The sequence below is a fragment of the Polypterus senegalus genome, chromosome 6 (genome assembly GCF_016835505.1).
Source record: "Polypterus senegalus isolate Bchr_013 chromosome 6, ASM1683550v1, whole genome shotgun sequence".
NCBI classification, from domain to species: Eukaryota; Metazoa; Chordata; class Cladistia; order Polypteriformes; family Polypteridae; genus Polypterus; species Polypterus senegalus.
The window spans coordinates 31850803-31877903 of NC_053159.1; the positions used below are offsets into that span (position 1 = coordinate 31850803).

Here is a 27101-nt window from a genome sequence, read left to right on the forward strand (position 1 = left end):
GCGCGATCCTGTCCCTTGAGCGCCTATCACTTGCTCTAACATGGGACCCCTGATTGCACTGACCTCTCTCATTCAACAGGCTGGCTTGTCCACTCTCTTCCACTGCCCCAATGCCGTACTCTTGCTCTCCAAGCCTCTTTCATTTTTTTCTTTTTCCATTTTTCCTCCTCTTTGCACTCGCGTGGCACCTGTGCACTTCAATGCAGAAACACCCCACCCGTATCACACCCAGGAACTGCTCCAGCCACACTACAATGCCCCCTCCTAAAGCTGTGAGTGCAGAGATTATTTATTTAAAAACTGGCTATTCGTTCTGAGCCGCAAACCCAATATGCCACAGTCAGCAACTGAATTTGTTTAATTATGTTTAGATAATGAAGTTCACATGAGCTAAACATGTCTTCTCAAAGGCAGCAAACAATTGTCTTGACTTAATGGAACCCAGGTTGTGTCACCTATGTGTACTCTTTTATTGAGCAATCATTTGGGGGCAGAGTGATGGCTCTGAGGCTAAGGATCTGCGCTGGTATCCCAAAGGTTGCAGTTCGAATCCCTGTCATTTCCAAACCAGATTGTACTGTGCTGGGCCCTTGAGCAAGGCCCTTAACCTTCAATTGCTCCAGGGGCGCTGTACAATGGCTGACCCTGTGCTCTGACCCCAAGGGGTATGCGAAAACTAACAAATTCCTAATACAAGAAATTGTATAAGGCGAAATAAAGAAGAAAAAAAAATCATAATTAATTGGGAATAAAGCAGCCCCATTTTTAGATAACATCACTGCTATGACAAGAACAACAAGATACTTTGAAGACATAATCAAAAAGAAAAGGGTCAGCAAACATATACAGTAAATTCCCATTATCTTGTAGATTTATTTATGCGTTATTATAAAAGTATAGAGCTTTTTCATGACACCCACTGTTTAATTGTGTCTATTCACTGTTGTATTCATAGCTGTATGCAGCAGAGAAAAATTTCAGGGAAGCCTATCATTCATGAGCAGCGCAAGATTGAGCAATCACGAGTCTAAGAGGTTTTTAGATGTTCAGGGCTGCACGCGTGCTACACTAAATGGATCAACGTGTGTCTACCCAGTGCTGAGGGGCATAAGTAAGCCTTTCAGCCCCATTTGTGATGGAAACCGGGACTTGGAATTGTTCTCCATGAATGAGGATTTCCCAGTAAGTGCGGGTCTTAAGCTTACACTGTCCTTTGTGCACATAGCCTATCGCTACTATTGATTGGATGGTTTAGTGAGGTCTACTGATCGGCCCTGCTGTGATCGCTAACTGTCTCTGATGAAGCACCTACAAGATGATCAAATGACTATAAGAACATAAGAAATTTGACATATGAGAGGAGACCATTCAGTCTGTCAAGCCTGTTTGTTTAGCTAATAGCTAAGCTGTCCCAGTAGCGCATCCAGATTCTACTTAAAGGCTGTCATGGTTTCTGTTTCATTTACATGTCTTGGTAGTTTCTTCCAGATTCTTACAACTCTTAGAGTAAAGACTTATTTCCTGGCTTCAGTTTTAAATGCACTTCCCCTTAATTTTCGCTCATAAGCTGAAGGAATGTTGCTGAATCTACTCTATCAATGCCTTTGAGGATTTTGGAAACATGAGTTAGGTCCCCATGCAGTCTCCTCTGCTCGAGACTAAGCAGGTTTAACTGTCTGAGTCTGTCAGATCAAGACATATCCTTAAGTCCTGAGAAGCATTTGGCTGGTCTCCTCTACACAGCTATAAGTGTTGCTATGTCTTTCTTGTGTAGCATAACCACAATTACAAGCAATACTCCAGATGCAGAAGTTTGAGTATAATGTCCCTCCATAGTTTTTATGATATAACTTAACATTATCTTTTTAATTGCTTCTGTACATTGCTTTGTCAATGAAAATGTTGAGTCAACATAACACCCTAAGTCCCTTCCAGAGGTTGCTTCCTATTTTGTGTTTATAATTGACGTTCCTTTTGAATACTTGTGTCACTTTCTACATTAAACTGCATTCTCCAAGTGTTTGTCCAGTTCTATAGAAGAAGAAAAAGTCATAACAAGGTTTCCATTGGTGATTATTACTAAGCCTCGAAGGGTGAGAGTGGAGGGCTGGAGGGTCTGCCCAACCCCATTTCCCCCAGGAGGCCTCTCCCCAAACCAGTATCCCATCACAACATAACCTCATTTTTTTCTCAAAGGATCAATGCTTCAGTATCAGCAGTTCCTGTATTTGTGGAATTTTTCATGAAGTTAACCCCCGTCGATAACAAGAATTGATTGTATGTCAGAAACAGTTTCAAACAGAGAAAAATAGAAAGTCAAAATCCTGACAAAGCAACAAGAACAACATTTCTTTATATAGCACATTTTCATACAAATAATGGAGCTCAAAGTGCTTTACATGATGAGGAAAAGAGAAATAAAAAACAAAGTAAGAATTAGAATAAGACAACACTAATTAACATAGAATAAGAGTAAAGTCCGATGGCCGGGGAGGACAGAAAAAAACAAAAAAAACTCCAGACGGCTGGAGAGAAAAAATAAAATCTGCAGGGGTTCAGAGGCCACGAGACCGCCCAGTCCCCTCTAGGCATTCTACCTAACATAACCGAAAGAGTCCTCTTTGTATTTAGGGTTCTCATGGAAGGACTTGATGATGATGGCCATGTAGACTTCTGACTTTTAATCCATCAGTGTAGGACATCACGGTGCTTTAATGAGGTGGTGATGGCGCAGAGACACGGAGACAATAGAGATTATTTCACAGTCAGACCAGGGGTTGGCGCTGCCTTCTAATACTCTTTCCTTTTGTCTCTCTGTAGACCGAGTGAAGACCATATCTCCCAGTAGCACCACCTCTGGATCCACCCACTGATGATGTCACCTCCGGCATCCTCTAATGATATCCTATCTAGTCCAGAACCCATCTCTACAGACATCACTTCCTTTTCTAGCCTGCCTAACTCCACCTCTTCCTGCTTTTGCAATATATAAGCCACAGAATTCCCTTGTTAGTCAGCTCCATCTTGAACTCTGATTTCCTTTTTTTTGCTCCCTATTACGGGGTGGCCATCCCCAAACCTTATTCTACCTCCGACTATTTCTTATTAAATTCTATAAACTCAAATAGAGGAAATCCAAAATAATGTAAGGAAGCATATGTGTGAAAGGTTGAAACACAACAGAAACATGCATGGCATGAGAATATCAAATACTAAGATTGACTCAACACCAGCACGTCAACGTCTGTCAAAGAGTCTCTGTAAATAAAGAGATGGAGACAAAAGAGTGCTGAGTGATAAAGGCTGTGGAATGACCAGTGGCAGAGAGTTTGACTGAGTATGAGGTGCAAGGGGTAATGTACATGGTAATTCTAAACTTTTCAAAGATGCTGCCTTGAGGGTCACCAGTTTGCGTTAATTCATGGCAAATACAGCAAATGAATCATTCAAGTAGAACACAGGAGCCAAAGCTCTAACACTCAAAAAGATAAGTGCTGTCAGGTAACCTAAAAACAGTAGGAAAGGTGTGGCATTTAAGTACTGCAAAGAATATTAAATTAGTTGTACTGCTGGAATTAGGACAGGGTCTTTATGGCAGGAACTAATGTGTCTTTGTGATCAGGCATTTCACAGTTACATGGCAAAATTAAATTTAATGACAAGTGTTGCTATAGATGGGCCAGAAGAACATAAGTTTGAGGTATCAAGTCCTCAGTTAACTATTATAAAATTACACTGACCTTGGACAGTAAGCTTGGCTCGGTCTTCAGCTTGGCCTGCTCTGCTGGAAGCTTTGCATATGTAGACACCTTCATTGGCCTTCTCCAAATTCTCAATTCTACAAAAAATAAATTAATAAAATAAGAATATAACAAACTACGGTAATCTGGACAATGTATGCTAGAATTTCCCAACATTAATGTATCAATATCATTTGTGAGCATACAATTAAGTAAAACACTAGTAACTGTAAGTATCACCACACAGGATGTAGTAAGTGTAAAGTTTGGAGATTCATGTTGCTAGTGATTTTCACCCCACTCAGGCGGTCACATACTGGACTCATTGGATTGTGCTAGTGGTTGGACTTCCTATTAATACTTCAGTAGATACGTCGACAAAGAGTGTGTGCCTGTCTCCAACTTCAGTTTAATTAATGAGCTTCAGCTATCCTGTGAAAGGTATAATTGTTTCCTCCTCAGTGCAGGGGCTAGTGCTGCTGCCTCATGGAGCCAACAAGGCCTCACCTAGTTTGTACAGGTTTTCTACAGGTACTCTCGTTTTTCCAAATAACATACTAGTCAAGTTAACTGCCGATTTTGTACTGACATTGTGTGGGTATATCTGTAATTAGAGCCAGTGTTGTGCCTGATATGGCCAGAGGAGGCCCTGTTTTGTTGTATCAATAAACTGCTCATGCCCAGAAGGTGTCAAGGTACTGAAAACCAGATTTGGATAAACTCTTAAAATGAACTAAGCTTTGGGTTCACGGTTTCAATGAACATATGGCAAATGTGAACACATCAGAAAGGTGAAGTGAAATGTATGGTTTTGAATTTCATATTAGAAGCACTGTCCAAAATATCATACACACAGCAACATCTATATTATTTCCATCTGTAGTGTTGATAAAAGCACAGATCCTACATCAATACTGAAAATACAGGCCTAGTAATTCCACAAGTTACAAAACCTCTTTTGGGTACTTACTTACATTTGCACGAATTTGATGCTGTTTCAACAACAAACATAATCCAATTAAGGGCTATGGGAGGGCAGAACCTATCCCAGAAGTACTTAGTTTAAGGCAAGAAAAGTCCCTGGACAATGCACAAGTCAATCACAGGGCCTGCTATCAGTATAGTAATGCTGTTGAAATTGTACAGTTATACAGGGAGATTCACTTGAAAGAGGCCCTGAACATTCTGTAATAACTCTCGCTAGGACAAAGAAATCTGAACGAAACAACGTGCAATGTGCTCCTCATTATATGGAGCTTCAAACAAGCTGGGATGCTCCTGCGTCAGAGCAATGAGGTAGGCGCCAGACAGCCGTCGCAACGTTTGACCACCGTTTGCAACTTCTGGGTGCAGACCGCCCGTACCCCTTCACTCAGTCACTCGACTTCTCATCAGGATGGTGGTGTACAGTATTGAACAGCGCGTCTTCATGGTGCGAACCTATAGGGTCACCAATTTGTTTAAGCGATGTCAGAATCTGGATGATCGTGAATTAACAGAAGGTTACTTCCAGCAAGATGGAACAACGTGTCAGACATCGGCAAGGAGCAAGGCAGAAATTGAGTCCTTTTTCAGCAACACAGTAATTTCAAAGGGGTTTTGGCTACCACAGTCACTGGATCTGACACCACCAGACTTCTTCCTTTGTGGTATGCTCAAAGCAAAAGTCTATCTGAACAAGCCTCGCACTGTGGAAGATTTGAAGAGCAACTTCCAATGTGAAATGACTGCTATTCCCACCGAGACGCTTGCCGATACATTCAGGAACATGGAGCACCACGTTGAAATGTGTCTGGCAGAATACGGAAACCACTTCCAGCATCGCATGTAATGCAACTGTTTACTCATACATCAAGGTATATAGCGTATTTTTTTGGTTCAGATTGCTTCATCCTAATGGGAGTTACAACAGAATATTCGGGGCCTCTTACGAGTGAATCTCCTTGTACTTTGGAAATTATTCCAAGGGACGGGACCAGACAAAGACGTTTAAAAACTGCCCCAAGCCCCTGGGTTATTTGCACTAATGAATAAACCACTAGGACAGAGATAGCGCGATTCTAATCTGAATGCAGTCCTATGGTGGTTGGTATTTGCCAGTGCTCCGAAGGATAAAATCATAATTTGCCTCAATTACAAATTTTTGATCAGATGACTGTGATGAACTGCAAATGAGACTTTGGGGCTCTTAAAGGCAATTTATCACCTAAATACAACTGTGCATCCTTACTTTCTTGATTATCTAAGCACATTTGTTCATCCTTTGATATTAGAGACATGTAAGGATAAAAGTAGACTACTCCTAGGCTGGGGACTGAGTTATGGCCAAACAGCATTGGTCACTGAATCTGGGGAGTCACCCTGCACCATGACACTCCATTGGTCCATGAGGTGTGACAGAAAATCACAGGACTGGCATAGATTTGAGAAGTTTAGTCTTCCCTGTGATATAGTGGGAGACTGAGAGATCAGATTATGCACACATTGTTGTGGAGGGGAGCGCAGCATGTCTGTAGACCAGTTACAAAAGGTCTGAATTGGTTTCGGTGTGTAGTATTGCTTAAATTACTGTTTGAGTTAGATGTGTGCATAGTCATTCATGCAGTGTTACAGTTCGATCAACGTGCTAACATCAAAATTGCAAACTGAGGAAATCAGATTCAGATACACTAGGTAGATCTGCCTTGGTCAACTGCAAGTGATGTTATTGTAAAATAAAAACATCTAGGAGCAACAACAACTCAGCCACAAAGTGATAAACCACCCAAACTGAAATAGCTGGGCTGCCAAGTGCTGAAGCACATAAAACAATCACTTATCCTCTGTCCCACCACTCACAACAGAGTACCATCCACGCAGGTGGTGTAGTAGTTGTGCTGCTGCTTTGCAGTAAGGAGATTGTGGGATCGCTTCCAAGGTCCTCCCTGCATGGAGAGTGCTTTGAGTAGTGAGAAAGTGCTATACAAATGTAAAGAATTATTATTAACTGACTCTGAAACCAACATCAGCATAACAACTGGAAGTCAAGAGCTTCATGAAATGGGTTACAATGTCTAACTGGCTGCACACAAGCCTGAGATCACTATACGCAATGCCAGGTGGTATAGAGAGCACCACCACTGCGCTCTGGAGCTGTTGAAAGATGTTTTCTTGAATAATGACTCATGTTTCACTACCTGGAAGTCTGATGGACTTGGCAGATGCCAGGAGAGCACTTGATTCTCGACTGCATAATGACTATTGTAAAGTTTGATGAGGAGTGATAATGGTCTGGGGTCGTTTGCAGGGTTTGGGGCAGGTCCCTTGGGTCCAGTAAAAGGTACTGTAAATGCTTCAACATACAAAGACATTTAAGATGATTGATTGCATCCAACTTTGTGATACCAGTTTGGGGAAGCCACTTTTCTCTTTCAGCATGACTGTGGCCCTCTGCACAAAGCCAGGTCCATAAAGGCATTAAGGAACTTGAGTGGCACAGAGCACTGACCTCATCCTTAATAAAAATGTTTGTGATAAATGGAAATGCCAATTGTGAACCAGGACTTCTCATTCAACATCAGTATCTGACCTCACAATTTGCCATTTAGCTTGATGGGTATAAATTCCCACAGACACACCTTTCCAGAAGAGTGGAGGCTGTTATAGCTGTAAAGGATGGGGAGAGAGCAACACCCCATTTATGGCCATGGTTTTCAAACGGGATGTCTAAGAAACACCTAACGGTATAATGGTCAGGTGTCCGCAAACTTTTGACCATAAAATGTGTTATCTGTTACATTTCTTCTATTGGTATTATTCTATTTTAAGAAATATTGTGTTGCTTTTAAAGTTTTATGCTCTGTCTTTATATATACATAAAGTAACTGAAGCAAAAAGGAGGTAGAATGGTGGCGCAGTGGTAGGGCTGCTGCCTCGCAGTAAGGAGACCTGGGTTCACTTCCTAGGTCCTCCCTGCGCAGAGTTTATATGTTCTCCCCATGTCTGCTCCGATTTCCTCCCACAGTCTAAAGACATGCAGGTTAGGTGCATTGGTGATCCTAAATTGTCCCTAGTGTGTGCTTAGAGTGTGGGTGTGACCCCGTGACCCTGTGTTAGGATATAGCGGGTTGGAAAATAACTGACTGACTGAAGCAAAAAGGTAGACACACCATTTAGTAAGAGAAGATTGTTGCTATCTTTGCCACAGGGCAGGCAGGTGGAAGAAGATGTTCCAAAATTGGGACTTTCATGGTGAGACTAAACACATTGTTGATTGGTAAGTGGCTTGAACCAAGGTGTATTAGTCCTCATGTGTCTACGTTATTCCTGAGGAATTAGTGTTAGGTTTAGGTTATACCCAGGGACACCTAGGTGTTGTTTGTGCTGATGCTGGAGAGCCCCTTTTTGGAGCAGTGAGGAGTAACTGGCAGTGGGGGTATCACTCATAATCAGTGCTTGTGTGGATATGATCTGTATGTGTGTGTTGCCTCTATGATGGGAGCATGCACTGATTTTACAGCACGTTGCTGCACCCACCACATGATGAACCACTGGATTGGGATGGCACCTTAGTATGACACTGGAACAGATGTAAACTAATCCAATAACAAACTTGGTGAGCTCTACTCATCTCATGATAAAACAGCCAGCATTTTGGCCGAGTAACCCACATTATAGACTTGTTGGATTTGTTCTGAAGAGCCACACAGAGCTTTAATATAGACTCACTACACACAGAACAAACAATGAGAGTCAGGGGCACTGCCATTGAAGTGGTGGAATGCCCATTTGGTATGGATCTGGAACTAGACAACTAGACCTTGGCAATAAAAGCTGGTTCTTTAGTCACTGATCATAACTTTGATTACGAGGATGGTCCCAGAAGTTATACAGGTATACAGTCAGACTTGACTACAGACAATTCTGGTTATGAAGCCTGGCTTTTTCCACTGTAGGAGAGTCCCTAGCTGACTGCATGAACAATCAGTCAGACACTCGTCCATTCAGGGGGTTTGAGTTTGTTTGAGTGAATGCGAGGATCGCTTCGATGGATTTTTCCGTTTCAGTGAGAAAAAAACTGATTGTTGCTTGAGAGTTGGTGCTTCACAGGGTGCTCTCTTCTTTTATTAATTGCTTGCTGTCATTTTTAACCTGTGTTTATTTATTTTCTTTCTTATTATTTTAAAAAAAAAATCTTCTTGTACCTTAGTATGCCATTGACAATGCGATGGTTTGGCGGCAAATGGCCACCTTCCTTTATCCACTCAATCTTTGTCTGGCGATCTCCAGTGGCTGAACAGATGAACTCCACGCTGCTGCCTGGTCCTTTTACTTCAATATGAGGTGACACACGCACCTCTAGGTGTGCTGGATGGTAGAGATACGAAAAAGATGGTGTGGGTAATGCGTTTAACCAAAACAAAAATAAAATTAAACATATAAGAAATGCAACTAAAACAAATTTTCCAAAGAGGATGTATTACTCTAAGAAGGTGACATTTTTTGACTTACACATCACGGTGACACTTGCAAAAGATTCACTGGTTCCGACCTTGTTGCTCACCACACATTTGTAGGTACCCGAGTCAGTTGTAGCGGCCAAATTTATCTGCAGGGTGCTTTCCTGAACTCGAGCACGGGAGGGAAGGGTGCCATTCACTTTAAACCACTGGTATTTAAGAGGTGCTGAGCCATGGGCGAGACACTGCAGTCGGATCACTTCGCCAACTTGTACAGAAAGGCTGTCCTCCAGAGTTGTAGCATATGGAAGAGCTGTGGAAAAAAGACATTGTCACATATATAGCTACATTATGCCATATCAACAAGGAAAACAATGTGGAGTGCCTTAATGACTACCATTCAGCAGCACTGCCTCTAATTATTATGAAGTGCTTTGAGAGACATTAAGAGCGTTACTCCAGACAGCATGGACCCCCTGCACTTCACTTATGGACACAACAAGTCTAAAGACCTTGGAACATCTGGATAAAAAGAACTCTTATATCAGACTACTATTTGTAGTGTACATCTCTGCCTTCAGCACTGTATTTCCATCCAGGTTGACCAATAAGCTCCTTGACCCGAGGCTCAGTGCCTCCATGTGCAACTGGATCTTGGACTTTCTCACTGGGCAAACTCCAGCATGAACGGGTTAATAGAAATACCTCCTCCATGCTAATTCTGAGTACTGGGACCCCTCAGGGCAATGTACGGAGTCCCCTGTTGAATTTGGTCACTGTTTTTAATGTCTGGATTACACATTTTAGTTTTAATTACACTGTAATGTGCTTGCTTTTTTAACCATTGCTCATTCTTCAAAGATTTACTGCCCTCATCCATCTTATTGTTCCAAAGGAAACCCGTCCGGCATTTAAAATGGTGTCTGAAATAAGAAGTTTAGGTTGGTTCTCCGCTGTACCCAAAAGGCCATAGTACCTGCATTTGTCAAGACTCACCATGAGATGTGACAGTTCATTCAATTTATTTGACAACAATTGAACATTCTTCATTATATGTATGAAGGAAGGCCAGTTCTGAAACCTTTCCACCTAACTTATCTTCACCCTTTTCATCTTCAGAAGAACTGCTATTCTGATGAGGCGTAAGCAAGCTCTCTAGGCACTCAAGATTCTCAGTGCTACCAGCTGAGTGCAAGAATATTTCATAAATCCACCTTTACGTTCTTCGGAATTTCTTACATTCTCGGATGTTAGAGACATAAGGTAGCCTTCAGATCCTCTACGCGCATCCTGTGACATCTCAGAAATTTGCAACTCTTCCAAAAGCAAGTTGAGACGGGCTGCTCAACTGCAATTACAGCAGTATATCTTCAAATTAAAAAGCCATTCGAAATGTATAATGACAAGCCAGATGCCAGATCACACCTTAAGCTGAGATAATTATACATTTTTATTTGGTTGTGTATGTGTGTGTGTAATCTGGCTAAGATTGTTTTCTACCTTACACTTTTTGTTGCCAGAATAGGCTTTTGCATCCTACAACTCTGCAAAGAAAAAGACATTTTAATGAAGTGGATGCATTGGTCACCATTTTGAGGCATATTTAACTCTTTCAGGGCAGATGTTAACTTTTGTCAAAATGAGGGGTTGACAGTGGCAATCAACTGTAAATGGTGTCAAAACCTCCATCCATCCATCCATCCTCTTCCGCTTATCAGAGGTCGGGTCGCGGGGGCAGCAGCTTAAGCAGAGAGGCCCAGACTTCCCTCTCCCTGGCCACTTCTTCCAACTCTTCCGCGAGAATCCCAAGGCGTTCCCAGGCCAGCCGGGAGACATAGTCCCTCCAGCGTGTCCTGGGTCTTCCCCGGGGCCTCCTCCCGTTGGATGTGCCCGAACACTCACCAGGGAGGCGTCCAGGAGGCATCCTGATCAGATGCCCGAGCCACCTCATCTGACTCCTCTCGATGCGGAGGAGCAGCGGCTCTACTCTGAGCCCCTCCCGGATGACTGAGCTTCTCACCTTATCTTTAAGGGAAAGCCCAGACACCCTGCAGAGGAAACTCATTTCAGCCGCTTGTATTCGCGATCTCGTTCTTTCGGTCACTACCCATAGCTCATGACCATAGGTGAGGGTAGGAGCGTAGATCGACTGGTAAATTGAGAGCTTTGCCTACGGCTCAGCTCCTTTTCACCACGACAGACCGATGCAGAGCCCGCATCACTGCGGACGCCGCACCGATCCGCCTGTCGATCTCACGCTCCATTCTTCCCTCACTCGTGAACAAGACCCCGAGATACTTGAACTCCTCCACTTGGGGCAGGATCTCTCCCCCAACCCTGTGTCAAAACCTGCCCTTGTTTTTTAGTTGGACTCTCTTTGTTAGAAGGAAAGCTAACGTCATTGGTTTGACCAAGATTCCCTGCAGTCGTGTGAGTAGTGAGGAGCAAACAACAGCAAAAATGGCATCGACATCAGTCGAGAAATCGAAGCAAATGCATAAAGCAAAATACCCCATGGATGACTTTTTGCATATTATCACTGAACTGGACTTCAGATTCAAAAGACTCCGATTTTGCTACAAGTGATCAAAAATGAATGTGAGGTACCAGCATCAGCTGATCATGGTGCTGAACAGGCTCGTGTAGCTGATGCACCTAAAGCGATGTTCAAATGAGAAGACCGCCATTTACAATCCCAAGAGGTACAAACCAGATAGCGATGCACTGTGACCATGACTGCCACCCCTACCATCCTGCCACGCAAGCACAGCCTTCCAGTCAGCCTGCTGCTCATTCCTGGAGAATTGGCAGCCACAGGGCACAGCAACAGACGTTTTATGTTGATTTCTGTGTGAAACCATTGTGTTCTGTGCTTTTCAGAAAATTGTGTTTTTTTGAAAAAAATATTCAGACCTCAAAGTTTTTGGGAACAGAAAATAAAATATTGCAGTGTTTCAGAGTAGAGACACTTCACTATATTTACACAGGGGCATTTGCATGTTTCATACACACAAACACGTGTTGTATTTTCCTTCCACTTTATGCTGTTCAAGGTGACAGAAACTGCTAGCTGTGATGGCAGCCATTGACCCAAATCAGACATTTTTTTCTGACAGGGACAACAGATCAATGCAGGTTGCTTTCATACTGGGTGAACCTAACAGCACGTCCTTGAGCTAAAAAGGGGATTCACTGGAGAAAGTCACAGATAGAACAAATGGAAACCATAAAAAGGAAAATTTTAGGCAAAAAGCATTATGAGATGGAAAAACTACTCACTGCACCACCAGACCTCCCTCAGTCATACATATGAGACTTTGAAATCCTAGGGTTGCCAGACGTCCCTTATATACGGGACATGTCCCATATTTAATCATTTTGTCCCCTGTCCCGTACTGACTTTTCAGGGACACCCAAATGTCCCAGATTTAGTTCATTTCAGATTTCATAATAAAAATATATTTTTACCTTCTTACGGTACTTAGTTGTAACTTTATAGGTAATTATACTTTCTTTTCTCAGATTCTCTTGATGAAAATAACCCAAATGTAATGAGGAAACGAGTGTTTGCTGCCTGTTTGCAACTTGTTCATTTGCTGTGGTTGGCCGAGGACAGCGACACTCTCACCGTTTTGCTCTCCAGCCGCGCGGCTGTGCAGTTCTGGATCAGCATTGCAACATACAGTGACTGTCAACTAAGTGTGTTGTTACTGCTTGCCACGGCCCACCATTTTTCTAACTGCCTGTATTAAATAACAATAATAATATTTCTCTGCTGTCTGTTTTAAATAAATATTTTCAAATGATTTCACTTTTACAGAATTTTTTTAGCTTGTATTAAATAATTTTCAAATGATTTTACTTTTGTTTTCCTCATAACCCATTAAAATCCTTGCTTTATGTTTTTAACTTATGTCTCTACTTTTATAAAATATATATTGGTCTGGGTGTGTAGGGGACATGTATAAACATATATACATATAGTAATAAAGAGAGAGATTTTAAGAGTGTCCCGTATTTCTAATTTTCTAATCAGGCAACCCTATGAAATCCTAACATGTAAAAAAAAGGATCATCGCTCCCAGACATGCTACTAGAAATGCCACCATTTAAGACAGAACAGAGAAGCCATTTTTGCATATACTGTAGCTGAGATGCGACACAGAGTCCAGAAGTTCCATTTTTTTCAACACGGAAATTTTTTTATCAGCCTTATCACTTACTTTCTACATCAAGCATGATGGTGATCTCAGAAGTGCCCATGACATTTGTGGCATTACAGATATATTGTCCTGAGTCCTGGCGCCCAACATTTGGAAGCATCAGAGTGTTGTTGACAATGTTGTGCTTCCACGGTAAAGGTGCTCTCAGCTTTGACCATGTGATGGTTGGGGTGGGATAACCTACAAGGAAAATCAATAAATGCTTCAGTGGTGCAAACATTCAAGAAATTAATAAGGAAACAAATGGATAAAAATAACATACAATTAATTTTTTTACTAACTAAATTACGTTATATTGTCAGTACTGCCTATTTGGTCACAAAGGTTGGACCCTTGAGCTAAGCCCTTAACCTGCAATTGCTCCACGGGCGCTGTACAATGACTGACCCTTTGCTCTGACCCCAAGGGGTATGCAGAAAATAGAAGAAATTGTATAAAGTGAATAAATAACAAAAAAAGAAAAAGGAATTTTGCAGTTAAACCCTTTGATTTCAGAACTCTTTTGGTTTTGATCTCCTTGGCATGTAATACAAATTAAGCTTTGAGGCTTTTTCATCTGATGTAATCAACACGTGCAGACATTTTAACTGTATTTGCTGTCATCTGAGTTAAACAAAGTAGGGATAATGAATACCAAAAGAGTCTAACAAAACTACAGAAAGTCAGATTAAAGGTTATGAAGATGATAAGCGATGACCTCCCTCATAGTACTACTATGTTGCTGAATGGTCAGAACCCCTTGAGCTCTACTTACCTGAGGCTGAACAACGCAGGGTGGCTGTGCCTCCTTCTACCACTATCAACATAGGCTCGTCTACAGAAGCAATTGGGATAGTGGGGACAATAGGACCTCCCTCTACTATGACCTCTACCTGGGCCTGGACAGTGCCAACTTGATTCCTTGCTACACAGACATAGGTGCCAGAATCTTCATGTCTAGCTGCGAGGATCTACAGGATAGACAAACAAAAATCAAATGAGATAAAAGAAAACATCTAATAAGTTACATCTTTTTGATATGTAATAAAGAATGGCTGGAAAGTATTTAATACTGTTGGACAAATAGGCAGTTTACTAGTGAGACATCTTAAAATATATAAAACTACTGAGATGTCACACTCCATTGAATGAGGCAAACTAACTTCAGCATAAAGGTTTAGGTTTATAAACAATGGTATTGTTCCCCAAAAGACTGGCAGCCACACCACATGCACTTCAGAAGAGGTTATCTTTCTGAAGCTAAGCACGTTCTGGCCCGGCCAGTACTTGGATGGGAGATCATCTAGAAAAAGCTTGGGTTGGTGCAGGAAAAGGTGTTGGTGAGGACATCAGGGGGCCCTTAGTTTGAACATAGATCCCAATGCTCCAGTTTAGTGATGGGGATACTGTGCTATAAAAATGGTGCTATCCTTCAGATGAGATGTAAAACCAAGGTCCTGACTCTCTGTGGTGATTAAAGATCCCTGGGTATCCTTCATAAACAGTAGGGTGTATCCCAATATCCAGGCTAAATTGCCATCTTTGGTATGGTCAATCTGGCCTCCTAATTATCCCTCCTCCCTAATTGGCTATTTCTCTCACCACCTAATAGCTCATGTATGGTGAGTGTACTGGCACAAAAATGGCTGCTGTCGCATCATCCATATTAATGCTACACACTACTGGCTGTTGAAGTGGCTCCTCACTCAATATCCATCCATCCATCCATCCATCCTCTTCCGCTTATCCAAGATAGGGTTGAGGTGGCAGGAGTTTGAGCAGAGATACCCAGACTTCCCTCTCCCCCGCCACTTCTAGCTCTAGGGGGAATCCTGAGGCGTTCCCAGGCTAGCCGAGAGACATTGTCACTCCAGCGTTGCCTTGGGTCTTCCCCGGGGCCCCCTGCCCGGAACACCTCACCAGGGAGGCGTCCAGGAGGCATCCTGATCAGATACCCGAGCCACATCATCTGACTCCTCTCGATGCAGAGGAGCAGCGGCTCTACTCTGAGCCCCTCACGGATGACTGAGCTTCTCACCGTATCTTTAAGGGAAAGCTCAGACACTCCACGGAGGAAACTTATTTCAGCCGCTTGTATTTGCGTTCTCGTTCTTTCGGTCACTACCCATAGCTCATGACCATAGGTGAGGGTAGGAACATAGATCGACTAGTAAATTGAGAGCTTTGCCTTAAGGCTCAACTCCTTTTTCACCACGACAGACCGATGCAGAGCCCACATCACTGTGGACGCCGCGCAGATCTGCCTGTTGATCTCACGCTCCATTCTTCCCTCACTCGTGATCACTCAATATGTAAAGTGCTTTTAGTAGTAAGAAAAGGGCTATATAGAGGTAAAGAATTATTATTATTATTATTATATGTGAAAAGCTTCAAAAGGCTATGGCACAGCAACCACCAGAAGAAACAACATTAACATCCAGAAGAAATAGGAATTCTGCAAATCCACAGGCTTCTATAGTCCATTCCACACTAACCTGCATTACAGCATTGGAGTCCATTGGCACTGGGCTTTGAATGATGAGCTTCTGAGCATCATTCAACCTGCGCCAGGTCACGGTTGGTCGAGGGTCACCTGCTCCGTTGCATTCTAGGTTGATTGGTTCTCCTACTTTCACTCTGATAGTACCCTTTGGTGTGACGGACACTGTGGGGGGGCCTGCAGAATCACAAGACAAGAGTGACCTTATCATTCGATGTATAACTTTAAGTTGTCTGTTCTGTCATTTCTAAAAGGAAATAACCTTAATCAACTGGCCACTATAAACTATAAAAGGGGTGCTTTATAAGATATGACCACTTTCCACATTACAGAACACGATATGACCTTGATTTCAGAATGCCAGGGCTCTAGGTGTCACAAGTTAATACAAAATTAAAGCTCTGGTTTGTTATGTGGAGGCTTCTTTCAAAGAAGGTAGTAAGGTTTAGATGATAGAATCTCACATGAAACAGTTTTCTTGAGTAACCAGGGAGAAGAGCAGTCAGTCTGCAGATTAATTAGTCAAATTAAAAACACAGAAGCAAATCAGCAGGACCTTGTCATGTTACTTGGCTGCTGTGCATTGTACCTTGTCTGCTGATGTTTCTAGGTTTGCTTAAGAATTATGTGAATATTTTTAACAAGAAAGTTTAATAAGCTCTGCTATATTAGGAGCCTAAGGCACTGCTTGGCTGTGTATGTTTTTGTTGATAAGAAAAAAGAATCTGTTTAAATCAAATGTAGGTCTGCTACCATAATGCATGTATGGTTTCAAGTTATACACACTGACTGTGCTGTTGGCTCACTTTTCAGTTTTATGATCTTTGGATAATAGCAATGAGCTTTGTAAGATCTGTTATGTATCAGCCAGAGTTCCTCCCCGACTGGGATTCAAATACTGGTAACACTTTAGGTCCTGAAAAAATGCATCGATTACTTATTTCCTCACAAGACCTTAACATACACTTCTTTGGGTCTTCATAACTCTTCTAAACCATCAGTAGATTGGTTATTCATCTCTGTGCAGTGTGACATATTGATATTCAGAATGAGTCAAAATTATGTTAACACTAATGGATTATTTTTATTCTGACCACACCTTTCCAGGTCGATGGATAGGTCATGGTGGACCATTGCCATGGCCTCCACATTCCCCTGATTTGACACCCTGTGATTTCTGTTTATGGGGTATGGCGAAGGGGCGTGTGTATAGCAGGGAAGTTCGTGATATCAATGACCTGAAGGACAGAATATGGACTGTGGCATCATCTATTCCCAACGAAATGTGTGTCCAGGCGTTACACAGCACTGTTACTTGTTGGTTTTTGTGTGTTGAACATGATGGCGAACAGGTTGAGTCATTCCTGTAAATCATATGGCACATATGAAGTATGTTTTGTGAATAAATTGTTTCCGATATTCAAAAGTTAACATATTTTTGAATTACCCTGTAATGGCAAAATGACGCAAATCTTATACTAAATCTGTAATATCAAAAGAAATGTGTCTGAGTTAGTCCACCACAGACCACTTCAAAGTGAAATTTTGTTAGTAGGTCACATTGTAGGGATGAAGAAACACACCACTGATGCTTTATAAGACCCAAACAAATGTTTCTTAAGGTGCTGATATTGCTTTTTCAAAACGTGAGAATGCTCATATGATGATTTAATTAGTTAAACAAACACGTCACTACCTGCACCACAAAATGATATCACTGGGAAGTTACTACGCATACAACTGATTGTGTAAATCACAGTGATTTTCTTTGTAACATATTGATGCAGAAGATGAAGAATCGCCAATAGTAAACAATAATTTTCCTAAGCTCAAGGGCAGGGGTGGGCAATTTCGGTCCTGGAGGGCCGCAGTGGCTGCATGTTTCCATTGTAACCATTTTCTTAATTAGTGATTCATTTTTGCTGCTAATTAATTTCAAGTAATCTATTTGCTATTTAGGACTCAGACCCTTTTAAATCAGGGCAGAGCAAAATCGGTCCTGAAATGCCACAGTAGCGGTAGGTTTTCATTCCAACCCAATTGTGCAATCCTTGACAATCTCTGACCATTTTTAATTTTATGGCTTGTTAGTCTGCAATGTTAGGTTTTTCTATCATAGATTTTTTCTGCTCCAAGGATATCGTCCAAAAGATTTGAAGCCTAAAACGGATAATTTTCAGTGTGTCACATTCTTCTCTCCCGGGTCCTCCCTGTGTGGAGTTTACATGTTCTCCCTGTGTCTGCATGGGTTTCCTCCCACAGTCCAAAAACATGAGGTTAGGTGCATTGGCAATCTTAAATTGTCCATAGTGTGTGCTTGATGTGTGTGTGTGTGTACCCTGCAGTGGGCTGGCGCCCTGCCCGGGGTTTGTTCCTGCCTTGTGCCCTGTGCTGGCTGGGATTGGCTCCAGCAGACCACCGTGTTTGGATATACCGGGTTGGAAAATGACTTACTGACTGACATTCTTTTCTTAAGTGTTTTATTAAACCTGTGGATGCTAGGGGTCGTGGTTGCCATTTTAAACCCAACAGATAGACACTCAGGACACAGGGTAAAAGCAATGAGAAGTATTTTTAATTCTTTCTCCTTCTCTAAACGGTGCCCTAAGCACCACAGCCACAATAAATAGGCAAATATGTACTACAAAGCACAGTATTCTTCTTCTCTCTCTCTATTCTTTCTCCTCCACAGCTCCCAGCAAGCGTTGTCCACCTCCTCCTGATTCTGGTTCGTTTGCTGGGTTTTCAGCAGTCCTTTATATATGGTCTACAGTATATGCTCTTCCACCCACATGACTTGCCAGCACTTCCACTTGAGATGGAGAAATCAAGTTTTCCATCAGCCTGGAAGTACTTCTGGGCTTTCATCACCATGACTTGGTAGCACTTCTGGGCTATGTAGAAAGTAGAAGTCCCCAGGTCCTCTTGCAGGTCCTCCTGCAGAGTCTCATGGTGGTACCCATGGTACCCAGCAGGGCTGTGAAACCCAACTCCAGATGCCCTGTGGGAATCTGGGGCACTGCTATGCTGTTTGGAAATCCCCATCTAGCATCTTGGGGGAGGCAGTGTCCCAGAGTAGCTGCCTTCCCCCATCCTTCCACTCTTTGGGCATCTTGGCTGTGTTGAGCTGTCTGCCATCCATCACAAACCAAATAGTTCACAATGAATACACACAGGTGTAAATGGAGACAAGTTAGATGGAGAACTGCTAGCTCCTTTGTCAAGTGCACCACCTTATTGTTAATAAGGAGTCATTAAAAGCAGCAATTGCAGCTGCTTAAGACTGAAACAAGCAATCAAGGATGGGGAACCTTAACAAGCAAGACTACTAATATGAAGCATTTAAATGTCACTTAAGAAATAAGTGCTTCATTCCGGACCGACACTGCCGACCCCTGCTGAAGAGGGTAAGTGAGGAGACCTTTATTATTTTTTTCTCGAGCCTTTGGATTTTTTTTTTTTGTTTTTTCTGTCCACCCTGGCCATCGGACCTTACTTATTCTATGTTAATTAATGTTGACTTATGTTTATTTTTTATTGTCTTCTATTTTTCTATTCATTTTGTAAAGCACTTTGAGCTACATTTTTTTGTATGAATATGTGCTATATAAATAAATGTTGATTGATTGATTTATTTCACAGCAGCCCTAGAGAAACACTACCAACAGACACAATTATGTACACTGCTTTAAAAAGTTGCCTTTCTAGAATGTTTTCATTGAAATTGGAAATTGTGCTCTTTTACAAAATATAAATATTTTCAGCAAATGCATATCCAAATAGTTCACATGTTCTAGAACCGGGGTGGGCAAAGTCATTCCTGGAGGGCCGCAGTGGCTGCAGGTTTTTGTTCCAACCCAGTTGCTTAATTTAAAAAAAATCCTTGTCAATTATTTAATTTCAGGGCTTGCTAGTGCTTTAACTCTGCTCTGTCAGGTCATTCTCATATCCTAGATATTTTTTCCTTTCAAAGGATATCATCCAAATGATTTGAAGTCTAAAACAGACGAGTAATTCTCAGTCATTCACTTTTTTCTCTTCATTTTCTTTCCAAGTATTTAGTTAAACCAAATAGTGTGCGATAAACACACGCAGGTGTAAATGGAATCAAGCTCAATGGAGAAATGCATCTGAGTGCTAATAAGGGGTGATTAAAAACCAAGACTACAGCTGTTTAAGACTAAAATAAGCAATAGGGGTTCAAAATATGAACAAGTGAGACAACTAAAAGGAAGCAGAAGTGTTACCTGAGCAATAAGGGCTTCTTATGAAGCAACTGGGCTGGAACAAAAACCTGCAGCCACTGCGGCCCTCCAGGACTGACTTTGCCCACCCCTGTTCTAGAATGAAGCCCTTTAGTGTAAGTTATAATGTCACAAATGCACATCAATCTGAATAAATTCCCAGATTTTATTCCGTGTTTGGTAAACTGGAAATCTTCCATCTTAGGTAGGAGTCAACTATGGGAGATGTTTGTCCTAACTTACCTTTAACTGTGAGCGAGGCAATACTATGTGTGATTCCAAAGAGATTACTGGCCACGCAGCGGTAGCCCCCTTGGTTGGAATAGCGGGCACTGGCGATTGTTAACACTGATCCATCAGGACCAATCTTCACATTATCTGTAAAAAAAAAAAGAAAGCAAGAAAGTGATCTTAAAGGCCTGACTCAGGCTTGCCCTAAAACTTTTAGTGGAACTCTTAGAAAGATCATCTTTAAAAGCTTTAAGAATGCTCTTAAAGCTTTAATGGCACTTATCAGCCAACAAAACGTCCAACTCCATTCAGTCTTAGTCTTTTTAACATCTTATTTCTCATGTTGGTCTCACCACTGACACTTTTTTACTGAGAGTTATCCATTTTCACTGGTCTCCTTTGTACAAAATTAATAACTTTCAGACTTTAGATGGCGGTTTGTGGTTGCAAAACAACACATTTATTGAACACCCAAAAACCTGAAAGTGTAAGTTCAGTATAATTCAAGACATAATTCTTCACAAACATGCTATTTACACATTTGTCATGTGAAACTGTGTTCTAAACTTAAGTGCTTTCTATTGTGGGAAGCAGCCCAGACACAGACAGACGGACATCATTTCAAGTCCATCACACGTTTATTTACACAATAAAGTAGTGCACAAACCCAGTGCCACGGCACCAATCACCCCAACAGTCCAGGCCTCTGTCCACAATGCCTTTCCTTCAGACCACCTCCTTATCTCTCTCTATTCAGACCTCGTCCTCTTCCACCCGACTCCAGCCCTGAAAGAAGGGAGGCGGCCCCTTTTATGCCCCCCCAGATGTGCTCCAGGTGTGCTCTGGCAATCTTCCACTGACACGCCCCAGTGTGGCGGAAGTGCCGGCTGTATGCTCCTCTTTCCCCCCAGCACTTCCTGGTGTGGCGGAAGTGCTGAGGTCCAGGGCTCTCCAGGTATTGGGGCGCCCCCTGGCGGTGACCACGGGCCCCTACAGGGTGGAGCTTCAAAGCTCTGCCACCAAAGCAACCAGGTTGGTCGCCCCCTCATGGTCTGGAGAAGGCACAAGCCCTCCTCCAGTCCTCCTGGTCATCCCAGCTGGGTACCACCCCCAGCTGCGTGCCATACTATAATTAAAAAAACATGTTGCCCCCTCTGGAGCTTTGCAATGCAGGGTATGGGGCACTGAGGAAAATCTTGTAAACTTACCAAATCCATCCGTTTTTTAAGCCCAGACAGCTGCTGATTATTGATCTGCATCTTCCCAGTTTGGAATGCATGTTTGTGATAAGAAAAGGGATCTGGAAATAGTCATTGTTTCACATATTTCTGGTACTATTGTTTCTCGTGGTTTCTATTCACTTGTGTGGATTATCAAGTAATTATAGAAGTAAATCAAAACAAAACCAACTACATGGCACAAAAAGTTTGCTTTGGTCTGCATGTTGAGAGGAACCTCCCCGAAAGGTGAGGTGAAAGACTATTGGAAAGAAAGACTAAGTTTTGAGATATCACAAACAGCTGTTCTTCTACATAACATGTATAAACTCTTTTAAAATGAGGATCAATACTTGACAACTGTCATGGCTTGAAAAATGGATGTACTTGGTAAGATTTAAAGCTTTTCCATGTTGCCCCATGGACTGCAATGTGAAGTGCCAGAGTGGGCAAGATTTTTGTTTTTAATTTACAGAATATGATAAACTGTAGAACACAATTTCACTTTGCAAATGCATATTAAGCATGTTTGTGAACAAATAACTTTGTAGTTTGATGAGCAACAACAGCAAATGTATCCATTTAGAGTTAAATCTACAACACTAACAATAAAGACTGCAGAAAGTGAAGAAATTTGAATACTTTCTGAATCCATTATACACACAAACATAATAAACTTTAGAGGGAAAAATCCAGAAAACAATGTAAAAAAGCATGACATGATCATCTTAGGACTGCTCAACCTGAAGCAACACTCCCAACATGCCTGCTTCCTTTTGCGCCAAGGGTACCAGATGTCTCACAACTGAGGCCATTACATTTTCTTATAGATGAAGATGTTGGCAATAATCTAACAGTTTTGTATGCACCCAGTGGAGCTCAATCTAGTCTACCGTATATACAGGGTGGTTCAGATCTAATTATGCAGATCCAGATCGTCTGGATGACTTTGATTTATGCAAATCAAGTTCAGCGCAAAGACAATTCTTCATGTCGTCAGCTCGCACACTTCTCGATGGTCCTGGATTTTTCGGGATATTTTCTATGTAATAAACTTAATAAGTTATAGCGTAATGAAAATTGCATGATTAGATCTGGACCACCCTATATATATGCAAGCCCTAACTGGCACCTTTGGCGCCCAACCCTCCCACCCTGGCGCCTTAGGTGCCCAACCCCCAGTTGCGGCCAGAATATTAGTAAAATCTGTAAATGTACAAAAAAAAAAATTATTATTTATTGGAGTCAAAATCACAAAATTCTATAAATATGTAAAAGAAAAATGAATTATTATTTAACGGAGTAAAAATCATGAAATGAGAATAAAATATTTACTCTCTTACCGATAGGAGTGTTCCCATTAAACTGAGGTCCACTGTGCTTGATGAGTATTTAATGAGTTTAAGAGACTAAATAAACAATCCATTCGTGTTAACTGACATTCTTACAGATAAAAAAAAACCTTTTTTTAAAAAAATAACAGGAAAAATTACGTGAAAAATAAAGTCGTATGCAATGGGTCATCGTAACTCGAAATAAATCACCTAAATACAAACACTGGTGTTATGAACAGATTATATATTTTTTTTATTGTTTGTTCCTGTGAAAGAAAGTTTACTCGATCAAAAAAAAAAAAACATGACTTTCTTGATATTAAAAATCACAACTTTCTTGATATTTTAGTTTATAATTTAAAAACAGAATAAGAAACTGAAAATCTAGCAACATCACATTAAAGTTCGATGAATAATGAAAAGAATAATACCAAACATATACAGTATATGTAGGTTTTAAAATAAGCCCGATCTAAAGCGTGACAAAAGATGTGACATAAAAACATCACGTAAAATCATTGCACAAAATCGTTGCACTTTTAGGCTTAGGATTTTATATATGTAGAGTAGATACTAGTTGTGTAACCCTGTGCTGTAAAAAGCCCCGGCTTCTGGAAACTATTGAAATCGTCGGAAAAATAATTGAAATGCAGAGTCGGCAGTTTCATTTTGCGGAGGTGCTCGCCTCGCTTGTGTATCAAAGGCTAAGTGAATTTCCTTCTCCTCTTGAGGTTTTGTTTTGCGGACGTGCTTGCCTCACTTGTGTATTAGCAGCTAAGCGAGTTTGTCTTTGTTTCACTTTGGCAATGGAGTCCCTTTCTTTCAGCTTCATGCTGTAGCCTCGTACTTCTTTCTTCTTGTTAACTTGGGGCTGCCTTGCTGGCTTTCTGAGCTTCAGGCTGTAGCTTTGCACTTCCGGGCTGGACAGACAGATAGACACACTTCCACATGTAGTATATATACTGTATATACTTTAGGATAAGGGGAGGAGCATGATTTACTACCTGGATGGGAAGCCAGACCAGAAAGAAGGATGGATTAGCCAGTGGGGTGAGAAAAATTTCTTTGTGCCCGGCCAGTATAAAATAGTGGATGGACCAGCAAAAGCTAGGAGTCGGGAGCAGTTCAATCCCCCATTCGTCAGGTGGCAGTGTTCCTCACATGGGAACCCAGTCGGGACACCTGCAGGAGTCCTGTCGGGGTCCCTATGTTCCAATAGAGGATGGTGTTGGGGATGGACCTCTCTACTTTCATTATGACCCGGAAGTGCTTTCAAGAAGACGTGGTGTGGCCCCAGAAGCATTCCTGCATAAAAGGAAGCCCGCTGCTACATAAAGATGAGTCGGGAGGCAGAAGGCAACACCCAGCGGAGGAGACAAGGAGGAAGAATTAGTGATTCATTGTTCATTTATTATTATTCTCTGTGGAGAGGATTGTGGGTGCCTTGGGAAAGAATAAAAAGCCATTACTATGTTTCCCCGAAAAAAAAAACCGGGCCTTATATTAATTTTTGCTCCAAAAAATGCACTAGGGCTTATTTTCAGGGGATATCTTATATGAATTAATTTACAATATACATTTATCCAAATACAGTCATGTCATTTTCTGGAATATCATTATAACTCTCCATATTCAAACCCTGAATTCCAGCCTGAATTTCTTGCTACTCCAGCTGCTTTTAGGATACTCCAGGATCGATGTGCGTTTGATGAATGGTTCGATGTGGTGAAGCAAAATGCCAACATAAAAATGTGTTCATTTTGCTTTGATATTCAAGCATTACAAATTCCCCAAAGTAATGATGCAATACATTTATAAAGTCTCACATACCATTTTCTGTGCTGAATATTTTTTTTTTTTTTGCACCTTTACAATAGAATCAGCAGGTGTGGCGGCATATTTGAGCCACAGAGAAAAAAAATAAGGACATAATGAAAATGTCTATTTTGTGATTGAAGTGGAAATTTCGGCTTTAAACTTGAAATGTTCTCTTTAATCCCGTACTTTACTTTATCATTAAAGCAGACCATCATAAAGGTCATCTTAAAACCGACCCAGTTGTTAAATCGCTACGCTCTTCTGGGGCTTCATCCTGGCCTGACAGCAGTGGCAAGCAGCAATAGATCGCCACACAGAACACATTAAATTTATAATATTCCAGCTCTCTGCACATTTAGAATTCTTAGATTTATACTTGATATCACTTTTATGATGAAATGCATTAAAATATGTGTTACATTTTACAGATAAATTGTTAACTTTGTTTAAATAATGTATATTGTTAATAGTTACACATGTTAGGGCGGCACGGTGGCAGAGCGGTAGTGCAGGGAGTCGCATCACTTGTGATCTCTGTCTGGAGTTTGCATGTTTTTCCAGGTGAGTTTCCACAGTGGGCTCAGTTTTCCATCCAAAGACATGAAGGTTTGGGGATTTGGTGAAGCTACAATGACGTTAGTGTATGTGAGTGTTTGTGTTCTCCTTACAATGAGCTGATGCCCCGTCCAGGGATTTTGTTTCTGTCTTGCACCGATGCTGCTGGAATGGGCACATCCCTGAATTGATGGATGTAATCATTAAACATCCTTTTCAGAGATATTGTGGCAAGGCGTCCTCGGAATTTAATGGATGTTTTGGGCACACGCGTCACATCACATGTGGTATAAACCTAGCCATAGGCACCTTACTTTGTGGCTGACGATCTTGACTAGGGCTTATTTTTGGGGTAGGTCTTATTTTTGGAGAAACACGGTATTTTATCCTAATAATGTGTGGTGTATTGCTGGATCTGTGGTTTGGGGCTCTCTGGTACTCTCAGATGGTTACAATACATATAGTTTGTCACGACAACATACTTTATAACTCATTACAATAATTTGCAGAATCACTCATTAATGCTCCATATTCATTCAAAGAAATATGGCTGGAGTTTTTTTTCTTTAATGTTGATAATCGCTTGCTTTTAGTACTGACTCAATTGCAAGGAATCCTAGGAATGCCAAAGGGCTACACATGGACATGCAGTGGAACCTCAGGTCACGACCGTAATTTGTTCCAAAACTCTGGACCCAAAATTAATTTCCCCCATAGGATTGTATGTAAATATAATTAATCCGTTCCGGACGGTACAAACTGTATGTAAATATATATTTTTTAAAGATTTTTAAGCACAAAAATAGTTAATTATACTATAGAATGCACAGCGTAATAGTAAACTAAATGTAAAAACATTGAATAACACTGAGAAAACCTTGAACAGAAAAAACTAACATTGCAAGAGTTCACGCCACTGCCTTGTGAACCACTCGCTGTAAACACTTTTTTTAAATGAGTTTTAAGCAAAAGGGAAAAAAATGAACATTTGAAAAATCCTTAATTTATACAAAAACTAACCATAAACAACCAAGAAAACTAACCTTGCATGCACACACGTCTGACCAAGAACAATGTACAGGGAGAGACTGAACACGTGCGGAAATCATCGGCGTGTACGAACCGGAAGTTAAACTGGCTTGTTCATCACCCGAGTGTGTGGTCGTGAACAGATGCAAAAGTTTGGCGAACTTTTTGGTCGTAGCCCGATTTGTACGTGTCCAAAGATGTTCGTGACTCGAGGTTCCACTGTAACTGACAATAACAGATCATGTAGGGTTGAGTCAAGGACAATTATTTTGTTCGCCTTCATATTTGGTAAAATTGCTAGAGAACAGAAAAGTTGACAGAATGATCAAAATACAAACTCTAAATGGATTGCATATTAGTAAGACAATGAGGTGCTTTTTCCACACAAGCATATCACCCAGCTGCAATATGGGGATGTTTTCAGCAAAGGATGTTTTAACTTGAATGGAAAGAGAACAAGTTCAGGTTCTGCTGAGCATCTGCTTCATTGACATGGATGTGTAAACCAATTTGAAATAAAGGGTGCAACTAAAGCACCTTCCCCACACCTAAAACAGTCCAAGTGCTCATCAGGTCAACAGTGAGATACACCTCTTCAAAGCACATTGGCAGTATGTGCAGCCATTATTGGCAGTGTAAAGAGCTAATTTTTGGAACAAAGGAGAAAAAAAATTAAATGTTGAAAAAACAGATCAACTTAAAAGACAGTAAAATAATATTCATATTTTTGTTGTCTGCCAATTCAAATGTTTTTCCAAGAACAGAATAACAGAGAAAATCACATGCTGCTACA

General features: G+C 41.3%; 1 protein-coding gene across 10 annotated transcripts in view; it reads right to left on the reverse strand.

The window, feature by feature from the left end:
• Nucleotides 1-27101, reverse strand: part of hspg2 (heparan sulfate proteoglycan 2) — a 516773-nt gene that overhangs the window by 62644 nt on the left and 427028 nt on the right. For all 10 annotated transcript variants that reach the window (XM_039755775.1, XM_039755773.1, XM_039755774.1 and 7 more), the window contains 7 exons: nucleotides 20368-20502; nucleotides 15876-16057; nucleotides 14156-14351; nucleotides 13402-13581; nucleotides 9231-9491; nucleotides 8924-9086; nucleotides 3741-3838 (listed from right to left, as the gene is read on the reverse strand). In XM_039755775.1, coding sequence (XP_039611709.1) covers nucleotides 3741-3838; nucleotides 8924-9086; nucleotides 9231-9491; nucleotides 13402-13581; nucleotides 14156-14351; nucleotides 15876-16057; nucleotides 20368-20502 — 1215 coding nt within the window. The remainder of the gene's footprint in view (nucleotides 1-3740; nucleotides 3839-8923; nucleotides 9087-9230; nucleotides 9492-13401; nucleotides 13582-14155; nucleotides 14352-15875; nucleotides 16058-20367; nucleotides 20503-27101) is intronic.